The 19,800-nt window shown below is 38.4% G+C and overlaps 1 protein-coding gene across 1 annotated transcript in view; it reads left to right on the plus strand.

Annotated features, from left to right (window-relative positions):
- Positions 1–676: 676 nt before the first annotated feature.
- HECW2 (HECT, C2 and WW domain containing E3 ubiquitin protein ligase 2) overlaps positions 677–19,800 on the plus strand; it is a gene marked incomplete at both ends in the record, with an annotated part of 103,306 nt that continues 84,182 nt past the window's right edge. The window contains one exon of the mRNA XM_080621880.1: positions 677–968. Coding sequence (XP_080478006.1) covers positions 677–968 — 292 coding nt within the window. The remainder of the gene's footprint in view (positions 969–19,800) is intronic.

Genomic DNA, 19,800 nt, shown 5'->3' on the forward strand with positions numbered 1-19,800 from the left:
ATTTTATGATACGTGGAGAAGAACAACAAAATATGGTGGCTTAGAGAAGCTAAATATATATCCATAGTCTAAAGTACCCCAGTCAGTGGTCTCATGTGGTTTTGTATGGTATAGAGGATTTCAGAAGCTATGTTTTGTATCTTAAAAAATAAAATCCTTACAAAGTGATTTTATAGCAGTGATACCATATTTCTACTGAAATATGTCCAGCCTTGTTAGTATCAACACTTCACTGATTCTAAACATACAGTGCATAGAGCATTTTGTTGGAAACTAACTTATCTAAGTGAAAGTACATTATATACTGCTGTGATATCTTTGGTGGATGCTGAGTTCGTTATCTCTTCAGTCTTCAAGCTACTACCAGACTTTAATTAGCATGATTACTGTGGCTCTTCTTGCTTGATAGATGGTCTTGGATGTTTTCCTTTCTGTTGCTTTTTGGCTTATAAATGTTATTTCATGGTGTGTGGTTAACTGAAGTGATAGAGTAATGAAGTAAAAGATTATACTCAGTCCACTTTAGGAACATTTAGGAACATTTATGCGCTAGCACATCTCCATTTAATATTTGACTGAGTGACTTGTCTGGCTTTAACACTTCCTTATTTTTCTTCTTCACTATAGATCTCTGAACAACAACTTTTTCACATAAACTGACAGAAGTAGAGAAGAGATGGCCAGTTCAGCCCGAGAACATCTGCTTTTTGTGCGCCGCCGCAACCCGCAGCTACGGTATACTCTGAGCCCAGAGAACCTGCAGAGTTTGGCATCTCAGGGCCCCATGGCTGAGAACATGAACTTGCAGCGTGCCAACAGTGACACAGACTTGGTGACCTCGGATAGCAGGTCTAGTTTGACAGCCAGTATGTACGAATACACCTTGGGGCAATCTCAGAACCTCATCATTTTCTGGGATATTAAGGAAGAAGTAGACCCGACTGACTGGATAGGACTTTATCACATAGGTAAGTCAGAAATATTTCTGTAGTTGTAATATTGTAGCATTTCTGTGTGTTTCTTGGTGTTTTGCCACTTCGTATTTCCTTTTCTGATTCATGTTCTGGCACACTGCATAATCAGTCTGAAGATAAAGTTGAGGTAAGACTGCTGAGAATTACTTGGAATTTCTCTTTGTTTTTCTTAGTGCAGTGAGCTATGTAAAAGCATGATTCTAATCAATGTAGGTCTGTTTCTACAGTGACCTGCTAGAAGATGTGCGCGTACAGTTTCCTGTTTTCACTCTGCTGGCAGCTGGCTCACGTACTGGAAAGTTTGCAGTACTGTGTGCTTCATATGACCTGACATGCGTATTGTCCAATATTCATGCAGGTTTTCTGACAAGTAGATTCTTAACAGTTGTGAAAAGTTGTTTTGTATGTCTGATTTTGTAGAACTAAAATGGTATCAATTCTGAAGAAGTGAGAGTTTCTGTTTATGAAGAATTCTTGTAGAAGGAAATCCTCTGAAGAGACTCTTTTGTGTGCTTTTTTGTGCTGTCCAGGATATTTCATAGGACAGAGCTGGAAAGAGCTTTACCCTGGTGTGGAAGGGCCTGTGGGCAGTGTGTGCATTAGCAAATAATGTTGCTCAGGAGTGGATCAGTAGGGCAAAGTGGTTGGACCGTCAGCAGCATATTTGAGTTGGGATTTTCCATTGTCTTACATTTAATCACGTCCTTAGATCCAAATGTTCCTACTGTGTGTGTGGTTTGGGGCTGACCAAAGGACAGTCTTTATGTGTCCACGCTAGGAACTGAAGCGCAGCTAGAGGATAGGTTTAGTGATACATGGGGCTTAGTTGCCTTCTCAAGGAATCCAGTTCATGTGCACTAAATTACTCCCTGAATTGAGCTGGTGCTCAATAAGTGGGACTGATAGGTTGATTTGTTTCAAAATTGCACTGCTTCTCTGAACCTAATTACTCATAAAGAAAGGAACTGTCAACTCAACCTGTCAAAAGCAGGTATAGCAGAAACTGGTGGAGACAGGTCTGACTGTTGGAATTTTGTCCCTGCTGGGTCTAAGCTTGGTGCAATGAAATCTGGTCTCAATAGAATTTTGGAGAGATATTTGCTGTGCCAGCTTTTTCCAAGATGTTCCATCTCTGCATCACTTAATGTTACATGCTGTGTGGATGCTCTTTCCAGTTCTCATTCTTTTTTTGTCTGGTATTTTTTTCCATTGTTCCTGTAGCTCCACAAACTGGACAGTGTTGTCTTGTGCTATTCCAATGCTTACATGGTTATATATATTGGAGCTGCTGCATGAGCTGCAGTCTCTCCTGGAATGAACTGTGGTTATGTGCTAACATTAAGCTGCCTAAATAGAGTGTCTCCATAATAAACAGAAATTAATCCTCCCAACAGCATTAGCAACTGAAGTGTGATCTGTGCTGTAAAATGCACAGACTGCTAAATTGAGCTTAAACACCCTCATTTAAATACATTGAGAGCTTCATCTGAATAAAGTTTTGACACCCCTTTCCCATTGTTTCTTTTTTTCATGGTTCACAGCACTTCATGTTTGGTATTCAAGATGCTCAAATACAGCATCTTTCTGTTAAATTCTCATTGATTTTTATTGTAGGCTATAAGTGATTTTTATCCTACTTTCATGATTAATAATATTCCTACTTTCAGTGTGTTGAGCCCCTGAAGTACAAAATAATGTTAAGTTACCACAGGATAAGAATCAGCCAGATAAGAAACAGCCAAATTTATGCCTTTTGGGCCTTAAAGCCCCCATCATGCTACTGTGTAATAGCAGAGTGTTTGAGTGTATTGAGTTTCCTGTTTTTGTGTTAAATGATGAAAGGAGCTCATTCACATTAGCTTTCGTCTCCACTGCCACTTGAAATCTATGAGTACTGGTGAGAATTTTGTTACTGATTTAAAATAGATTTGAGCAGAGTCTTTCCCTACAGATTTGTATTTTCATCATTCTGAATGATGGAGTTGCATGGTTTTATAGAGCAGAGAGCTAAGGATATACTCAGCCTGATAGGCCTGCCTGTCTATCTTTGATTTAGGTTTATTGATAAACTCTTTCTAGTATTTAGCATCTTTTAAAAATAAAAAAAAATTTAAAAAGTTATATGAGTGCAACCTGAAAACTTTTAATTTACCTACATTTTATAGACATAGTTAAGGTAAGTTAAACCTTACAGGATTGCAGGATTTTAAGTTCTTTGTAGTAATTGCCATGAAGTATGCCCAGTTCTCACTTACCCCTTTGGAAGCTGAGGACACTCACTTCTTGTTTTCTCAGGAGAGGGATGTTTGTGGTGAGTATATTTAAAAACAAAAGCACCATTCTCAAACATGTTATTAATATTCAGCGTAGTTGCTTGAGGTTATCCTTTCTGTTCTCCCTTTAGAATGAAAATCATTTCACTTACAAAGTTGCTTTGGCACTGCCTCCTGAAGGAGCGTCAGTTGTACTCAATAACATAAGACAGCACTGGGGCTGTGCCAGCCTACCGCTGGACCTCCAGCGTCCCCCCACGTCTTCTAGTAAAGCATCAGTTTTCAGGAAGCTAGGAACAGAAAAAGGCAAATATTTTGCTCTTATTTAATAAAACCCCATAGCATAACTAAAATTACAGTAATGTGGCTTTTTATTTTTTTTATGTTGGTTATACAATTAACTGTCATCAATTGGATCAATGTTTTGAGGGGGGAAAAATGGTTGTTAATTTTGTAAATGAAGAGAAGGTGAAATTCTAAAAATGAGCATCATTCTGAGCTCAGGGATTAGTACAGAGAGATCTGGCAAAAGCCAGAAGCGATCCAGGCGCATTTTCACTTCAAATTAATTTTGTAGAATAAATCCAATATACAGGGAATTGAAGATGACACGCTCGAAGTTGTTTTGCCTCTTTGTTCATTAATTTATTTAATTAATGTGCTCTTATTAATTTGTGTTGTGAGAAAACAGTTCTGTGCTTTTGAGTGTGGTTTTCCTGCATGGCTAAATCAGCAGTTCACCAGGAATCCCACCAAACTTGTTAGATCTTATTCTTGTTAAAAGCCTGACACACCACTGTACACATTCACCCAGACATAGGGTGGTGCAGTTGGTCACAAGACTGTCAGTAATCAGTCACTGCCTTTGCTACTAGGTGGCTGGCAGATGATTGGCTTACACTAGGGAGTAGTAGATGGAGCTGCTTCTAGTCCAATACAACTGCTAAATGGTTATGAAAATAGATGTTATCTTTTCAAAAGAGAAAAGCCATAGGGGAGAAAGACAGAATCCTCTTATTCAGAAGGACTGATTCTTGGTGGTTTGGTTTTTGGTTGTTTGGGGTTTTTTTTAAGTGCATGTGATTTTTTTTTTCCAGAGTTGTGTTATTTTTTAAAAAGGGAGGGAAGGCATAAATGAACAAATACTTTGTAGAAAAGACTGCATATTTTATTAGACATTAACTCACTATAATGTCATCAGGATAATCATCTGCAGTAACTTCTGGGTTTTCATTTTTAAATGCAAGAAGTTGAACCTAACTGTGAAAAATGCTCTACATAGCTACATTCATCCTCAGTTTTTTGCAAATTTTGTATTTTAAAGCATGTTTTTAGTTACGTGTGTGGGTTTGCTGATTTTAGTACCATACTCATGGCTTCCTCTGTTCGTCGCTTTGTGGAGCTAAAATGTGATCTGCTTTCTTGTTGAGAGACTGCTTTGTACAGAGGGATGTCTTCTTTTCCAGTGTGTTCCTAAGAATTGCAAGAAGGAAAGTGTATGTGAGAGACACAGCATATTATGTGAAAGCAAACATGCTTTTTCCTAACTATTTCTGGTTTTGTACTGTCTGAACTTTCTACGGTGTCGGTACCACTTCTTGAACAGTCTTGTCCATCAAGTTTTGTTGAAGCATCTTTTTAGCTCCAGAGCAAAATGCGTGGAGAATGCAGATAACACATCTATAAAAACACAGAAAGGTGTCCCGCTGAGACTGCATGGGAGGGAGAAATGTTATTTCTGAGTTTTTGCTCTGCTCATCAGGCAGTGTTGCATGAAACGTGAAATTGTCAAGTCTGAAATACAGGTTTATTTTGATTTCAGCTTAAATCTGCCTAGAATGGGCTTCTCAGTTCTTCTTTTAGGACCAATTCTTTGTCACTTGAAAGTGGCAAGGCATGATGAAATTTGGAGAGGGGGCTTTCTAATAGAGGTGTCATACCTGTGCTTACTCTGAGGGGTAAACGTAGACTTTTAATCTTCCTGTCCCAATGAGAAGGAAGGAAGAGGTCCATTCTCTCCATTTTTTTTTTTTTTTTTTGTACTTAAAAACCAAAACAAAGCAATGAAAAAAATCCCACCCCAAACAAAAAAAACCCAAACCCGCACTAGGATTTAGACTGAAAACACCTTCTTCTTTTGAAGTGGTAGAAGACTGTAGAATTTAACAAACACTTGTAGCATCCTGTTAGACCCGTGAAGTTATCTTGTTCAATACTGACCCAGCTTTTGCTCTGTACATGAGTGTTTTAAAAATGGTCGTTCCAAGTAATATTGATGTTATTGGAGTTTTTCAGACATTTTATCCTCTAATTAAGAGAAATCTGCATCTTGCTGCGGGAAGAATGGTCAGGCTCTGGAGTCCTGTGGTGAGTAAGGCTGAGCAAAGTGTTGGACTCAGTTTAAAGGGAAGGGACTATGAGACACACCAGTTTTCTTGCTGCGTAGCAACAGGGTACCATGACCTCCTTGGGAAGTGAGAACTGTTCAGGAAGATGAGCAGGTTTACTCTCCACTGCTTGTGGGATGGTGAGGGAAGTTGAATCTTGATGAGTTTCACGAGTTGCCATAAAGGCTCATATTTAAAGAAATCAGAAAGCACAAAATAAAGAATAAAAAGTCAGGAGAGAGAAGCAAATCCTCCTTTTGGTTCAGAAAGATTAACTCCCATGGCTGAATTGCCCACGTTGGCCTAGTTTTGTCCTAATTTATGGAGTCCTAGTTATGAGATGAATGACCTTATTCTAGAGATCCTTAGCATATTTAAAATGCTGTCTATCAAAGGTCACTGTATTTATTTCCATTGGCTGCTTTTCACAGGCTGCTTGGCTTTTTGTTATACCTACAGCATGCATCCACAGCAGCATTATAAAAACAAAACAAAAGCCCCTGGTGCAAAGTTATATAGGGCAATTTAGGTAGGATCTAGGTTTATACTTAGCCTTCTAGGGTAATGGCGTTCAGAGGCTCTCCATTTCAGGTCAGACAAGATTAAAAAGAAAAAAAGCTTTCACAGAACCTGCCTTAAATACACTCAAAATAGTGACTAACATTAGATAGAGAGATTATAAAATGTTAAGATACTTTATTCCAAGAAGATTTCTCTGGTTTCTATTATAGAATGTATAGAACTTCATTATATTTCAAAAACGCCTGATTAATTACTCAACCTTTTTTTTCCCCTTCCTGTTCCAGCAATATAAGTGCCTCTCTATACTTTCTAATATGAGCAGCGCTGTTCACGTCTACTGACTAGTTACTAGGCATTACAGTATAAGTTGTGGTTACTTCTTCTTTTGTCTGCAAACTGTAGGCTTGACTTTTTATGTAGAAGAATTGGTCTTTACCCAGCTGGCTCCATGGCTTAGGCTCTTTGGCTTAGGCTTCCAGGAGGCTGGCATTGTGCTGTTTGTCGTCAACCAGTGTGAGGATTTTGATGGTTTTTATGATATCATCTGAATAGTGATGTGGTGTGGTGATTTTTGTTCTCTTCAGAAATAAACAAAAGGACCAGCTATGGCTATGAAGCTCTGGAAGAGCCATACCTGTACATGTTGAGATGTCAGTGAAATTCCCATTGGAGATATATGCTTAAATAATATGTATAACAAAGCAAAATTCGTGGTCAACAGTAAGTAGGATTATAGAAGAGAAGTTGAATTCCTCTTGGCCTGCATCGGGATTGGCACTGGTTTGTGAATGTCTGATGTTGGTAGTTGTGACAAGCAAAAGTGTGGGGAAAAAGCTGCCCTGAAATATTTAATTTGCTTTATATTTAGGGAAAAGTCACCTCTTGAGTGGGATAATGAAAAGCGAAGGCAGTCTAATACAGGAATTGTATCCTAAAATACGGAGTGAGGCTTACAGTCATTTAAAAACTAATTATAACAAAGCAAGGGGCTTCAGAAGCCTTCCTTCCAGGCACTTCATTTCAGTCTTAATCTTTCCTTTCTTTCTGGATCCTGACCCATATGCACAGATACTTTTCCCCCAACACAGAATTTGGTACTTTCCCTTCCTCAGTTGTGAACTAGTAAATTTTGCTTAAGAATCAGTGTGTGGACAATACTGCAAAAGTTAGAAGGCATGACTAGAAGGTGCTTTCTCTATGCATTTTCATTGCATGCAACAGATACCTTAAAAGATACACTCACTACATTAAAATACACTGGTGGTATTTGTTTTAAGAAGAATTACTTCCCTGCTAAAAAAATAAACCAAACCCTAGAATCTTGTAGCATGATATTTGTGCCTGGGAGAAGTTCAAGCTGTGACAAAGTGTTGCCAGAAGAGCCAAACTTTTCAGTTAATTGTGTGTTGTTAAGTTTTTGAGATCCCCCTGACCTGAAAACGAGACAAATGTAGCTGCAGGGAGGACACCTTCATCTGTGGTGTCAGTATCTTTCCACTGCAAGAGGTTTTGGCAAGAGAACGTTTATAATCCTTTGGATGGAAAGCAGTGTTCTCCCTCTCCTGCCTTATTGATGCAAGTGGCTGTTCCAACAGATGGGAAGATAGCAAATACAAACACTGGATAATGGAAAACAATATACACTTCTGAGTTTGTAAGATTTCAATTTGCCATAAAATTGCCTTGTGTTAGCTTGGTTTTTTATTTGTTTGAAAGAGGTTGGCTTTCATTTTGACTTTCTTTTTTGAAGACATTTGCTTAGCTGGTTTCTATCATCGAACCAACGTGCCATGTAGTATTTTCAAAATAATTTGGGATAAACCAGTTACTCCAAATTCCTGACAACTGGATTGAAAAGTACTTGCATTAATTCATCTATTGATTTGTTTCATGTAAGTAATAGATTATGAATTAGCTTTGCATTAAGCACAGTGTTAGAATTCCTTCTGTAAATTTTTTATGACGTTCTTGGCTCCTTCATCTATGTCATTTATCAGTGACTATAGAAATCTGAATTAATGGAGGAGTGTTATAAGCTGAGTGTTAAATACAGTATGTTAAGGATGTGACTGATGTAAATAAAACCAGTGCCACTTAAAAACATGAGAAACACACATACTAGGACTCTGAAACTACACTTTATTGGTGGATATGTTTAATATAACCTTTTAATATATGCTGATATTGGATACACAGGTTCAGAAATTATAACTGGAGGAGGTTACTGAAGGTGCCAATTGATCCTGATAGGCCTTCTTTCCTAGGAAAGCTCATCCAGATGTATCTTGCATCTTATGCTGTTTGAGGGACAAACAATTCCAGAGAATGGCCAGATCTGACCATCTTGGAGCTTCTTTTGTACAGAAGAATTTTCAGCTAGGCCTGAGCATTACCCAGCCCTTGCACATTTTGCCTCTTTGGTGTAAGAGAGGTACTGCTGTGAAGTGAAGATGCTGCAGGAGAGCAGTTAAACTGACTATGCTTAGCTGGCGGTTACCCCTTGGGAAGAACAAAGCTTACAAATGCCTGCATTGGCAGTGTTTCCTGTCTCTCTGCCCAGCAGCATCCAGGACTCCATTGCTGTCACTCTGGTGGGCAGCCAATTTCCAAGCAAGCAAATCCCATGCTTCAGAGCTTTGTTTCAAGGTCTGATCAGACTCTGTTCGCGAGATCTGCCTCCTTTGTCTAGCAGTCATTCAGAGTTAATGTCAAACTGTTCAGTCTTCAGTTGTATTTCAAGTCACTCATCACTTATTCCATCACTAATGTGTCCTTGAAAGGTTATAAAAATTAGTAGATTCGTTGCCCTTGTTATTCCTGCCCTGACCTTGGGAATAAATTAACCCTTAATATCCCAATGTGTGGTAATGCAAAAAATGAACCTACAGTTTCCATTAAAAAACACTCATTTCCTATGTGCTGTAGTAAGGAGAAGAGGAAAAGATAAACAAGGATTTATTACTTTGCCTGGAAGAAGCAAGATGAGTACTGTAAAGTGTTAAGTAAATGTAAAGGAGCTTATTTTGAAAATATATAGACTATATTAAAACTAACTTGCATAGCTACATGGGTATATAATCTGATGTTAAGGGAAGTGGACAAAGCCTATTTATTCTTAAAGGGCATATTTGAGAATCCAGTTTCAGCTTGATCTTTTCTTGCATGTCGCTGTAAACATCAAGCACTCTTTAACTGTACATAAAAGGTTTTATGGATAGAGGTCACTGGTTTCTAGTTTTCTTACAGAAAGTCTGATTAAAGATGTAGTTTCTGGTTTTCCCTGATAATAATTCTCTGATTGTTGCTGTTCAGTTGCCATTAGAAGTTTTCATTGTCAGATTTAGTATAAACTCTCATGCTCCATTATATAATTCCTTCCTTGAGAATTTAAGCTTTGTCTGATTGTCATAAATGTGATTCACATGAGTGGAGTCGCACTTGAGGATAGTTTTTGACAGATTAAAGCTGAAAGCTTGGACCTACCATGTATCATCTGTGAAAAGGACTAAGAATTGAAGGCATTTGGTGCTTTGCAAGATCAGGACCTTAATCAGTGTTTATCTTTGCCAGCAAATGTGATTTCTTGCATATGAAGCCAGTTAAGCCTAAATGGGTTTGGCTTTATAAGCTGAAATATGCATAGAAAAAACATTTATAGTGCAGTAGCAGGCACATACTGTTGTCACTGAGATCAATATCTAGTAATGACCTTACAAAAAAAAAAAGAGAAAGACATCTTTCTGTGTTCACTGTGACTTAATTTTGTATACAGAGTTTCATGCATGGCATAGTTCAGCAGATGGTAGCCTGCAGGGAGAGGGAAAATTCGGTTCAGGAAAATTCGGTTCAAGAAAATTCAGTTCAAGTTTTCAACATAGATGCATCTCTGAATTTTAGTAGACTTACAGACAGGCAGTTGCTTTCAGGATGCTGAATAAAGAAGTGACAACCATTGTTGACTTTCATATATGAGTCAACTATGAGTAAGATTTTTAGGAGTTATTGTTGGGGTAGTACTCAGTGTATGGACAACACCACTTCCTTTGATGTACTCCTGTAAATTATTTGAGCTATAAGATGAAAAGTACATTGTCCATTTTCCTTTGAAAAAACCCACACCTGTGATATGTTTTTGGCAAATAAAATCAAAGACAACCCACCTGGCTTGAGTAGCATTTCACCAAATGGTGCAAACAGCTTTATGACTTTCATTGTCCATTCAGGTAGATGTTCTGAGTCATTAGCACTTAAGATTTTGATTTTGAAGAGCAGTCGTAATTACAGCACATTTATTTGAGTACACTCCTCTCCTGCTCAAGCAGTTAAATAAAAATCACCATGTTTCAGATTAGTGTAGATTACTATCTTTGGTGCTACTGTGTTCTGCCCATTGGCTGAGCAGCCCTAAACTGGCAGAGCATTTGTTCTTCAAAGACTACAAAAAGCTCTACTGCCCATTTAGCATCTTGAATGGGATTCAGGAGAACAGCAGGGGTAGCTGCTGGGAACCTGCAGGAGTGTGTAACCAGGAGCAAGGGAACTGTCTCTTTGGCAGTAAGTAATTTGCGACTCGACCTGCTCAGCTGCAATATGCAGCAGTGACCCCAGCAGACAAGGTGTGATGGGATGTGATTTGCAGGCTGCTGTAACAGGAGTGCAGGTCTGATTGTGCTTTTTGTAATTACTTATTTATGCTCTGGGTTTACTTGTATTGCTGGGAGTAGCTATGTTGGCAAGCTTTTGTCCCTAGCTGCATTCAATTCTAGGTTTGTTTTTTGCCTGCAGAGTCCCAGGGAATTACTGCTCTTAATAAATATTCTGCTAGAAATAAAAAAACCCTATGGAAATGTTATCTATAGGTGCTTTCAAGATATTTACACAAATTAATAAAACTTCTTTGCCTTCGTTAGTCTGTACAGCTTTGTGGTCCTTTTTTGGTGTTGCATGTTAACACTGCAAGAGAGAAAGCTTTTTACTTCTGAAATTTCATGCTGAAAATGTAAATAAGAAAGATGTTTATCTCCTTTTTTGACTTCTAGTGATGATTTTAATATAATTGGCTTGGATTTTTGGCACTGGTAAAATGATATTGCTTCTAAAGAATTGAACCAGACCTTTGTGTTTCTTTTAGCTTTGGTCACGTCTAGTTTAATCTGCAGAGCCACATAGTGCTTATCATAAGCAGTGTTTGGCTTCATCTGCTCTCATCTTCATGATATGAGCCTTAAAGATTTGACACTAGAAGTAAATAAATACATCAGTATCCTTTTTGTTTAAGAGGTGAATCTTAACCCTGAAGAGATAATCCATCTCATTACAAAACTAATAGAGTGTGTGTGTGAGAAAAAAGATCTAGGCAATGTATGGGGGGAAAAAAAGGTCATTCCAGTTACTCTGAATATGATACAGTGGTGCTGAAGACAAGTTAGCAGTTTTTTGGTTATTACAGGAAAAGTCTATTTGTATTGTCAGTGCATTAATCTGGAGTAAGCTGATCCTGGAAATTCTAAATTCTCTTCTGCTGAAGTAGATCCTGGGCAATCTTCCAACCTCCTTTTTCACTCTTCTGCATCTACTGCACGAGAGGTAATGAAGAATAGGTTAATAAGATGCTATTGCTTGGATAATGTCTTTTCACTTAGGACTGCTGTGCAGTTAGATGTAGTTAATCAAGACTTTGTCATAAAATACCATGTTAATTGCCAATGGAAAACAGTCTTCTGTTTTACTAGGGCATGAACTACCATTTACTTTGAGATAGGTTATTTGGTACTCAAGAATATTTATTGACGTCTTGGTAATATTGTAGATATCTACACACCAGAAACTCTAGTTATTGTGAACAAATTGAAGCTATGTGTGGGTTGTTGGGTATGAAGTATGTTCATCTTAAAAATGTATTTGTCTAAAACTAGAGTGTTGTGATTCTTTACAGATGAGAAGAGCTTGTTAAAAGTATTTGATTTCAGAATTCTGGAGCAGGGTGAACTTATTCTTTTAGAGATCCCCTTTGCTCGCTATTCGAGGATCTGAATTACCACTTAGCATTACTCCAGTTCTCTTTTTGCTCAGACAAGGGCTGAACAGTTTCATTCTGAAAATTAACTTTCTGGAAATAAGCTGCATAACCTGAAAAAATGAGGTTTTTATTTATAATTTTTTTTTAACCTGATACATTGGCTTGCATTGAGTGTGATCTAATTTGATTATAGTTTTGCACCGGATACTTGCTGATTTGACTTACTATGCAGTTAACCAACTGCTTTGTGTAGTGAAGCATGGCAGGAGGCAGTGTGAGGCTGCTCATTCATGGGCTGCCTGCTAATCCTATGGTTCTATCAGCTGTGATGTGAAGCTACGTCAATAAAAGAGCAGTTGGATGTTGGCTTTCCTATATGAGATAAAAGCTTTACAATATGAAATATTATTGGATGTTGGAACTTGCATGTTAAAAACTTGTGTATGATTGAGCTAGTAGATTGCAAAGAAGCATGCTAAGGTTTGGAAACCCGTTTCTTTGCAGACCTATTAAAGATGACAAATTACATACAGGGATCAAGGGATATTTCTAACAGAGAAGTCATCAAATAGAAAAATTGTGTCCAAGGCAATCAGCTGGAAAGACTGAACAGACACCAATCCAAACTGTAAAGACTGTCAAGAGTATTGGTTAAAAGAAGGAGGCACCTTTTATCATCTTGATTGAATCTGTTTTAAGAATGACTTTGTGCTGCAAAATCAGGGTGCAGTTTCCTCCCATTGCGAGTGCCCCAGTTGATCATTTCTCCAAGAGTGGGGTGGCATTGATGAGATTGCCTCTCAGTACTGGCTGGTGAGGATAACATGTTCTGGGAGATTCAGTATCATGTCTGGACCATATTACGTCTCCAAAAGCTGCATGTGCATGTGGCATGAACCTTCCAAGTGAAAGAATGGCCTTAACACCTGTGCCAGCCCAGCACATGGAAATATATCGTCCAGCCAAAGGCATCTGTTCAGCATCGCTGTGCTGCTAAACTTATGTCTGATAGACAATGGCATGGAAAAGCTTTAATGAAAAATTGCTTTTTTTTTCACTCAGTGACTAAGAACATTCAAAATACTTGAGTCACACTTGTGCTTCATTAGAATGTGAGAATCCAGAGAAGGGCAAAAGGAATTTGTAGTAACTACTTTTTCATGAAATCTGTGTTGTTTGATAGATTTTTCATTTGTTCCTGTCATGAGTTCAGATACTAACCCTGGGAATGAGTGGTTCTTGGAAAGGCTGTAAAAATGTTTCTTATTCTTTGCTTTTGCTTTCAAAGAGTTGAGCTTTTCCAAGACTGTGCACTTGATTATACTACCCTTGAAGGTAGGGACTTCTTGTTTCCCTTGTCCCTGGGTGATAACCTCCAGGTTGCCAGCATCCCCAGAGCTCTGTGATGAGGTGGTTCTATTGTGCATTGTGCATCTCACTGAAAAAGCTTCATAGTTTGACCATAGACCGTATGTCCGTGGGGGGTAAGCACCAGGGATCTCAAATAAAGTTCTATTGAGGCATAATGACAGCAATATTTTTAATTTAAATACTGGGGAGATTCACTAAACTATTTCAGGAAGAGTTTTTTTCATCTTCACAGGGAGAAAAAAACCCCAACAAAAAACACTTTACTTTCCTGATTAGCCATAATATGTTGCTTTTAAAGTGGGCGTAAAGAGAGTCACGATGATGGGAAACAAACACTGTGTTTCACAGAAAATATTTCAGGTTCTGTTAGAACTTCTTCCTGCTCATTTCTTTAGAAATCCAAGACTGACTTCTCTTATTGTGTATGCATTGGATGAATTTCTTCCAGGATGTGTTGGCTCATTTCCTTGAGTACTTCTAAATTTTCTGAATTTTTTTGCAGTCACAACAGATAGCTGAAAAAGCTTTAAGGAAATGAGTCAACCTCCTGAAATAAATTGCTTACTGAATAGAGGATACTGTGTTTGAAATCGCAGGCACCCTTGATAGTTCTGTAGATAGTAATTTACAGATACCCTCTGAAAATCTATTACATATACTCCATGCTCTAAGAGGAGTTAGGACAAAAATACATACATATATATATATATGTATATAAAAAAAGCACTTGAGCTTTGCTGTTAGAAATGTAGGGCAAGTTTCCAGACTTCCAGGTATGAGCACGAGACACGTGTGGATTGGGAAGTGACAGGCAGAATCTCTAATGCAAAATGAAGGGTGTCCCTGGACTTGAGTGTAAGTTAAGAGGAGTCAAGATGCTGAGTAGAGGACTACCAAGCTTTCTTAAAATAGCATCCTGGATGCAAAGGCTGCACAGGCAATGTGCTTCACTCCTTATTTCATCACTCACAAACAATTAGCATTCTGATTTCAGGAGCCCTTTCTGGTGGTGTCCTGCTGTCATTCGAAGCAGGTGCATTTAGGTGAAGAAGGGCCCATGACCTAGCTTCCCTCCTTTTGGTGCCGCAAGAGCCCCAACACAGAGTTTCTCTGCATGGGGCTTTGCTGAGTCACTGCGCTGGCAACTGGCTGGATTCCCACATAGTTAGTCTAAAAATAAGTAAGAAGACACCATTTTAGTAACATATTTATCTTATACAGTAGGTAGGCAAGGCTTCGGGAGTTTCTTTGCTTCCCAAGAATTACGTAGCAACTCAGGACAGAGATGAGGAAGCCAGCATCAAGCGTCGTGATTTTGGATTTTCTCTCTGATAAGCCAAATTAAAAGTAAAACCAGATGGTCCTGAATTTTTAACAGGTTCAACATCTGGATCTGAACTCTGAACTTGGATGCAGCAGTAATTAGCCAGCTTGCCCTCCGTTAGTGTATTACACAGACATCCCTGATGCAAGACACAAATACTACATCTCCAAACAGATGACATACACTGCCAGCTTTTTAGGCACTCCAGAAAAATACATGGAGATCAAAATAGAGAGAAGAAGGCACAGAGTTGATCATGTTGGCATGTGAAGTGCCTCAAAACAATGAGAGTTGGCTAAATGCAGGTACGAAATAAAAACTGAACTGTGATGCTTCATCTGAAGGTTTCACCACACTGCAAAGGCAGGGAGTTGGAAGCTGATCCAGCTCTCTGCCTTTGGTTTTGTAGTTGTTGTCAGTGTTTGCCTGTGAGTTGCAGTTGTGAACTTGCTACATTTCTCTTATGGAGCCACAGTAGTTTGATACTTTGATTTATGAGCTTTTTAATATGACCGGTAGGAGTGAAGGAGCAGTATATATTAAGAGTTGAATCTGCAAGTTATCCCTGCTGAAGAATCTGAAGAAATTGTTGATTTATATAATTTGTCAGGAAGGTGGGAAAGAAAACTAGTGCTTGATGCAAGATCGACTGGCACATCAGCACATGTACCTGCTTGCAGCTCCAGGATAAGGCATAGGGGATGGTATCTGGAGTGTGATAGAGAAAATGAGCAAATACAGCCACCAGGGCACGCTGTCATCAGCAAAGAATTGACAGAAACTTGGGAATTTCTGTCAAGTAAACAAGCCCCAGGCGGCAGTCTAAGGGAACCTGAACCAGGTCAGGGACAGTACAAGAATGCAGACACTGAGACAGAAGTGAACAAATCAGATTTCCTGTGCCTATATACCTTGCAAAAATAGCATCTTTGAAAGTGCATGTGCAAATTTAGAATGTGCGCTGCTCCTGAATTATTCCTGGGTTATCCTGTGTCTGCTTGAATGTATTACAATGGATAACCACACTATATTGTTTGGTGGATAGGACTGAAAAAATGTTACGTGCTTCTGAAAAGTGAACTGGGTCAGACTTCAGGCCCAGGCTTACCCAAAAAGCACTTCTCCTAGTCTACAGTGTTTCCTTAATTGTGCTGTTAAATTCTGCTATGTCGGTGTGCTAGTGCCAGACCCCAAAATGGGATAGTCTGTGTTTGCAATGACACACAATATACACTTACAGAAAAATGCAGAAACCATGTCTTGACTGACAATTATGCCCCAGGGACTCAGTTCACAAATTGTATTAACAAAGCTTTTGGGATCGGAGCTCACTGTGTGAAATTATGCAGTTAGGTGTAATGTAACCAATCTGAACAGGATTTTCTGTTGCTTCAAAAAGCATTTTTATATACTTTTAAAGCCACAGGTTTCTTTTTTGTTGTTTTTGTATATTGGATATCTACAAAATACTTCTTAGATATACACCACCATATTGAGCAGTGCTGGCTATTGTAATCTACCAGTAAGGGAATAAAACACGTCTTTGGGAACATTTCAAATATTTAATTTCAGGTGCAACATTAGTAGTAAGGGCTCACAGATGATGTTTTACTTCATGTAGATTTGCTGGGCTTCATAATGAACTCAGATTATCCTATATAATGTGTTCATTCTGTTAATTATTAATGTCCGTATTAAATCTAAAGTGAATCCTTAATCCTTACCTGAAAAGCAGGAGGTAGGTAAAAGGAAGTATCTAGGAGTATGAAATATTTCTCACAAGTCTAAAGCATCTCAGCACATTTGAAGTCAAATAGTGGCAATAGATTCATTAATATTTTTTAAAATACTATAATGTTTAGGCCTACTTTTATTCCTGTTCAGAACAAACTTTTTGGAATAGACTCATTTCAAATGAAGAGACTGTAAAGAGCCTGGAAGAGCTTTTCAGGAATGGAAGATCTACAAGATGAGAAATATGCCATTAGCATAGCTAGCCAGGGAAATAGGTGGTAATGGTGACAAAGGTTAGTGTGGGATCGTGATTCAGCATATTCCTTTAAAAAGCCTTCCTTAGCACACTGCTTGCATGGATGTGCTCTCTTTATACCCTATTATTCCTTTCTATGTGTAGGTTTTCCACAGCATTACTTATCAGCTGTTTGAATGCCTTAGCAAATATATGTATATAAATAAAATAGGATGTTACTGTTTGTTTAAGCTGGAGGTTATGTGGTTTGTAGAAAGGAAAAATTACTTACGCAGAGAGTACCCACAATGTCATAGTTAATGGGTTCGCTAACAGAAGACACAAGAGGAAAGCATTGATGCCTGTTTCTACCTTGGGTTAGAACCTGTATTTTTGGGCTGTATCTTCTTTTTGTTAGTGGGTTTCACATTTGGTGTAGATTACTGAAAAGTTGAAGTATGAGAAATGTGTATTGTTTAAATAGAAATATTTTTCTATTTTCCAAACCAGCAAGCTCTCTGACTTTCTAATAAATTCCCTGAGAAACCTATTACTGTCAGATGACAACAATAGCTTAGTTTGCATTCCTGCTTAAGCAGCTCATAATATTGGAGATAAACTTAAAAAACAACAGCTGCTATGGGAATATTAAATCCCCCAAGATCCTTAAGAGATGTGTGCCGCAGAGACATGTTTTACTGACAACCTCTAGAAAGTAGCAGGATTTCTAAAAGGCAGTGAGCAGTCACTTGGAACTGGCAAGGAAAAAACCCCATTTTTAGAAACGTGTCTGAATTAGACATGGGAATGGACTTTAAGCACTGAGAATGAGATGCTAGCTGATAGTGTGACTGTCAAAAGGCTGGAATAGATTTAGAAGAATATTGATCAGACAATGTCACAAACTGCAAGCAATAATCAAGCGCAATTAAAACCGAAGCTGAAGAATCCAGAGGCAGTTTTTCCTCTCCTTTCAGTGATGAATCAGTTGTCTCCAACCAATGCTGAGGGATGCCACAATGCTGGAAATTCAGAGATATTTGTGCCATTGTTCCAGGTTTCAAACCATTAACCATTTCAGAAAGCAAACCCCGAGGTAACCTCCTGCATGTCAGCTGCTCTATATAGGAAAACTCCTTTCTCTGGGTATTTTATCTGTTCTGTGAGTGTACTCCATCTAGAGCTTTTTGTTCTAGCCCTTTGTCCCTAGCGATAAGTAACACTTTCAGACACCAAAAAAAACAACCAAACAAAAGCTAAATAAACACCAAGTAAACCAAGGGCTGAAAATGCAAGAGTGATTGAGTGGTTAAATGAAATTCCACAGGACCCTTGGGAAGTGCGCCTGGCACTGACTTTGCTCGTTGCTGGTTCATCTAGGAAAGGTCATATTGCTTTGGGAAAACCAAAGGTGGGACTACTATCAAAAGCCAGCTAAAACTACCCAACTAGTTGGCCATAAAATCAGCTGATGAATCATCATGTGTATAGGCTGGGTCAGCTCTTTGGGCAATGCTGGCTCTTGTGGCTCAGAATGTTTCATGCTGAGTTTTACACCCTTGCTAATGGTGAATTAATCTTATCTATCCATTTATTTATCTGGGGGGAGAATAAAAATCTATAGAAAACCTTCAGTGATGCTTTGTTGGCACTTTTCACCTGCGCAAAAAGCCACTTGTCATAACTGGAGAAGGGTATGCAAGTATGGGCAAACACTGAAATTGTTTTCATTGTTACACTCATTCTCCTCCCTGGCCATAAGCAGAACATGACATCCGGCAAGGGAGCACCTCCTTCCTATTACATGCCTGAGAGTTCCCCACTAATGAGATTTCAGCTCATTAAGATACTTTATGCCTTTATGGGGATTTAAGAAGAAATACATATCTCTTATGTCTTGTACTTTCTTCTGAATTGCATATTATTTGTTCAGTTCTAGAAAGGAAATACATTTAGTGAACTTTGCCTTTTTGTTTGCTTGCAATTTGTATATGTACAATCAAAGTTTTTTTGCAGAATTTATACAGAGTTATTACACATATGTAATGGATCTGTTTGGGCCTGTGGCTCTTTCATTGAAAGGTGAGAGGATTAGAAGTGAAAGCTCTTGCTGAATGACACCGCTGTGTCCTGATGAGTTTATTTTGATGAGTGAAGACTGTGAAGTTACTTTTCAGGTGTAGCTGTTTGTGGTTAGTTGGTCTTTGTCTGTTTCTCCGCAGTGCATGAGAAGTCTTGTCTGTCAAGACGTTGCACATCCAGCAGGTGACTGATCTGAAGTGACTGAGCTCGTCCTTTGTGCTGTATGGATATTTTCTAGCACTTGCTAAAATGTAAATATTTCTGCAGTAACATGTCTGTTAGAATATGAGTGGGAAAAAAGCACTACAAGTGGGTAATGCAACAGTGAATTCAGGTCAGCTTTTGTAGAAGATAATTGCAGTAATTGAGGAATTTGTGTCACTTGAGTAAGTTAGAATAGGGCTTTTAATATGATTGCTGATTACTGTGATCAATAACTAGTGCTGGCTTTCCAGCAGTTTTAAGGATCATCTGTCTTGATAAAGACTTTTGACTTGATAAATTTATTAACCTGCAAGCTTTGTTAATAAATTATAGTTTCTTACACTGTATCATCATTTCAGTTTCAGAACCAGGGGATGAAAAAGGAAATAAGCACAATACTTGTAAAAAAGCGTTTGCAAAGTTAATGTGTCTTCTTATAGTACTGTCATATCATTAATTTGTAGGGCATAGGAAAGAGGGTGGCTGCTGATAATTAGGGCTGGGATGGCTCCTGATAATTAGGACAGGAAGTTTTATAGCTTATTACACAGGTGGTAACAGGCTTGATACTTGCCTTAGATGCACATTAGGGTACCCATCTCGCCACTGACAGGGTTTCTGATAATAATGTCCCAGAATTACTATAAATCCTGTATAAATTGAGATAGTTGCTTC

The sequence above is a fragment of the Psittacula echo genome (genome assembly GCF_963264785.1).
Source record: "Psittacula echo genome assembly, chromosome: 6".
Lineage (NCBI taxonomy): Eukaryota > Metazoa > Chordata > Aves > Psittaciformes > Psittacidae > Psittacula > Psittacula echo.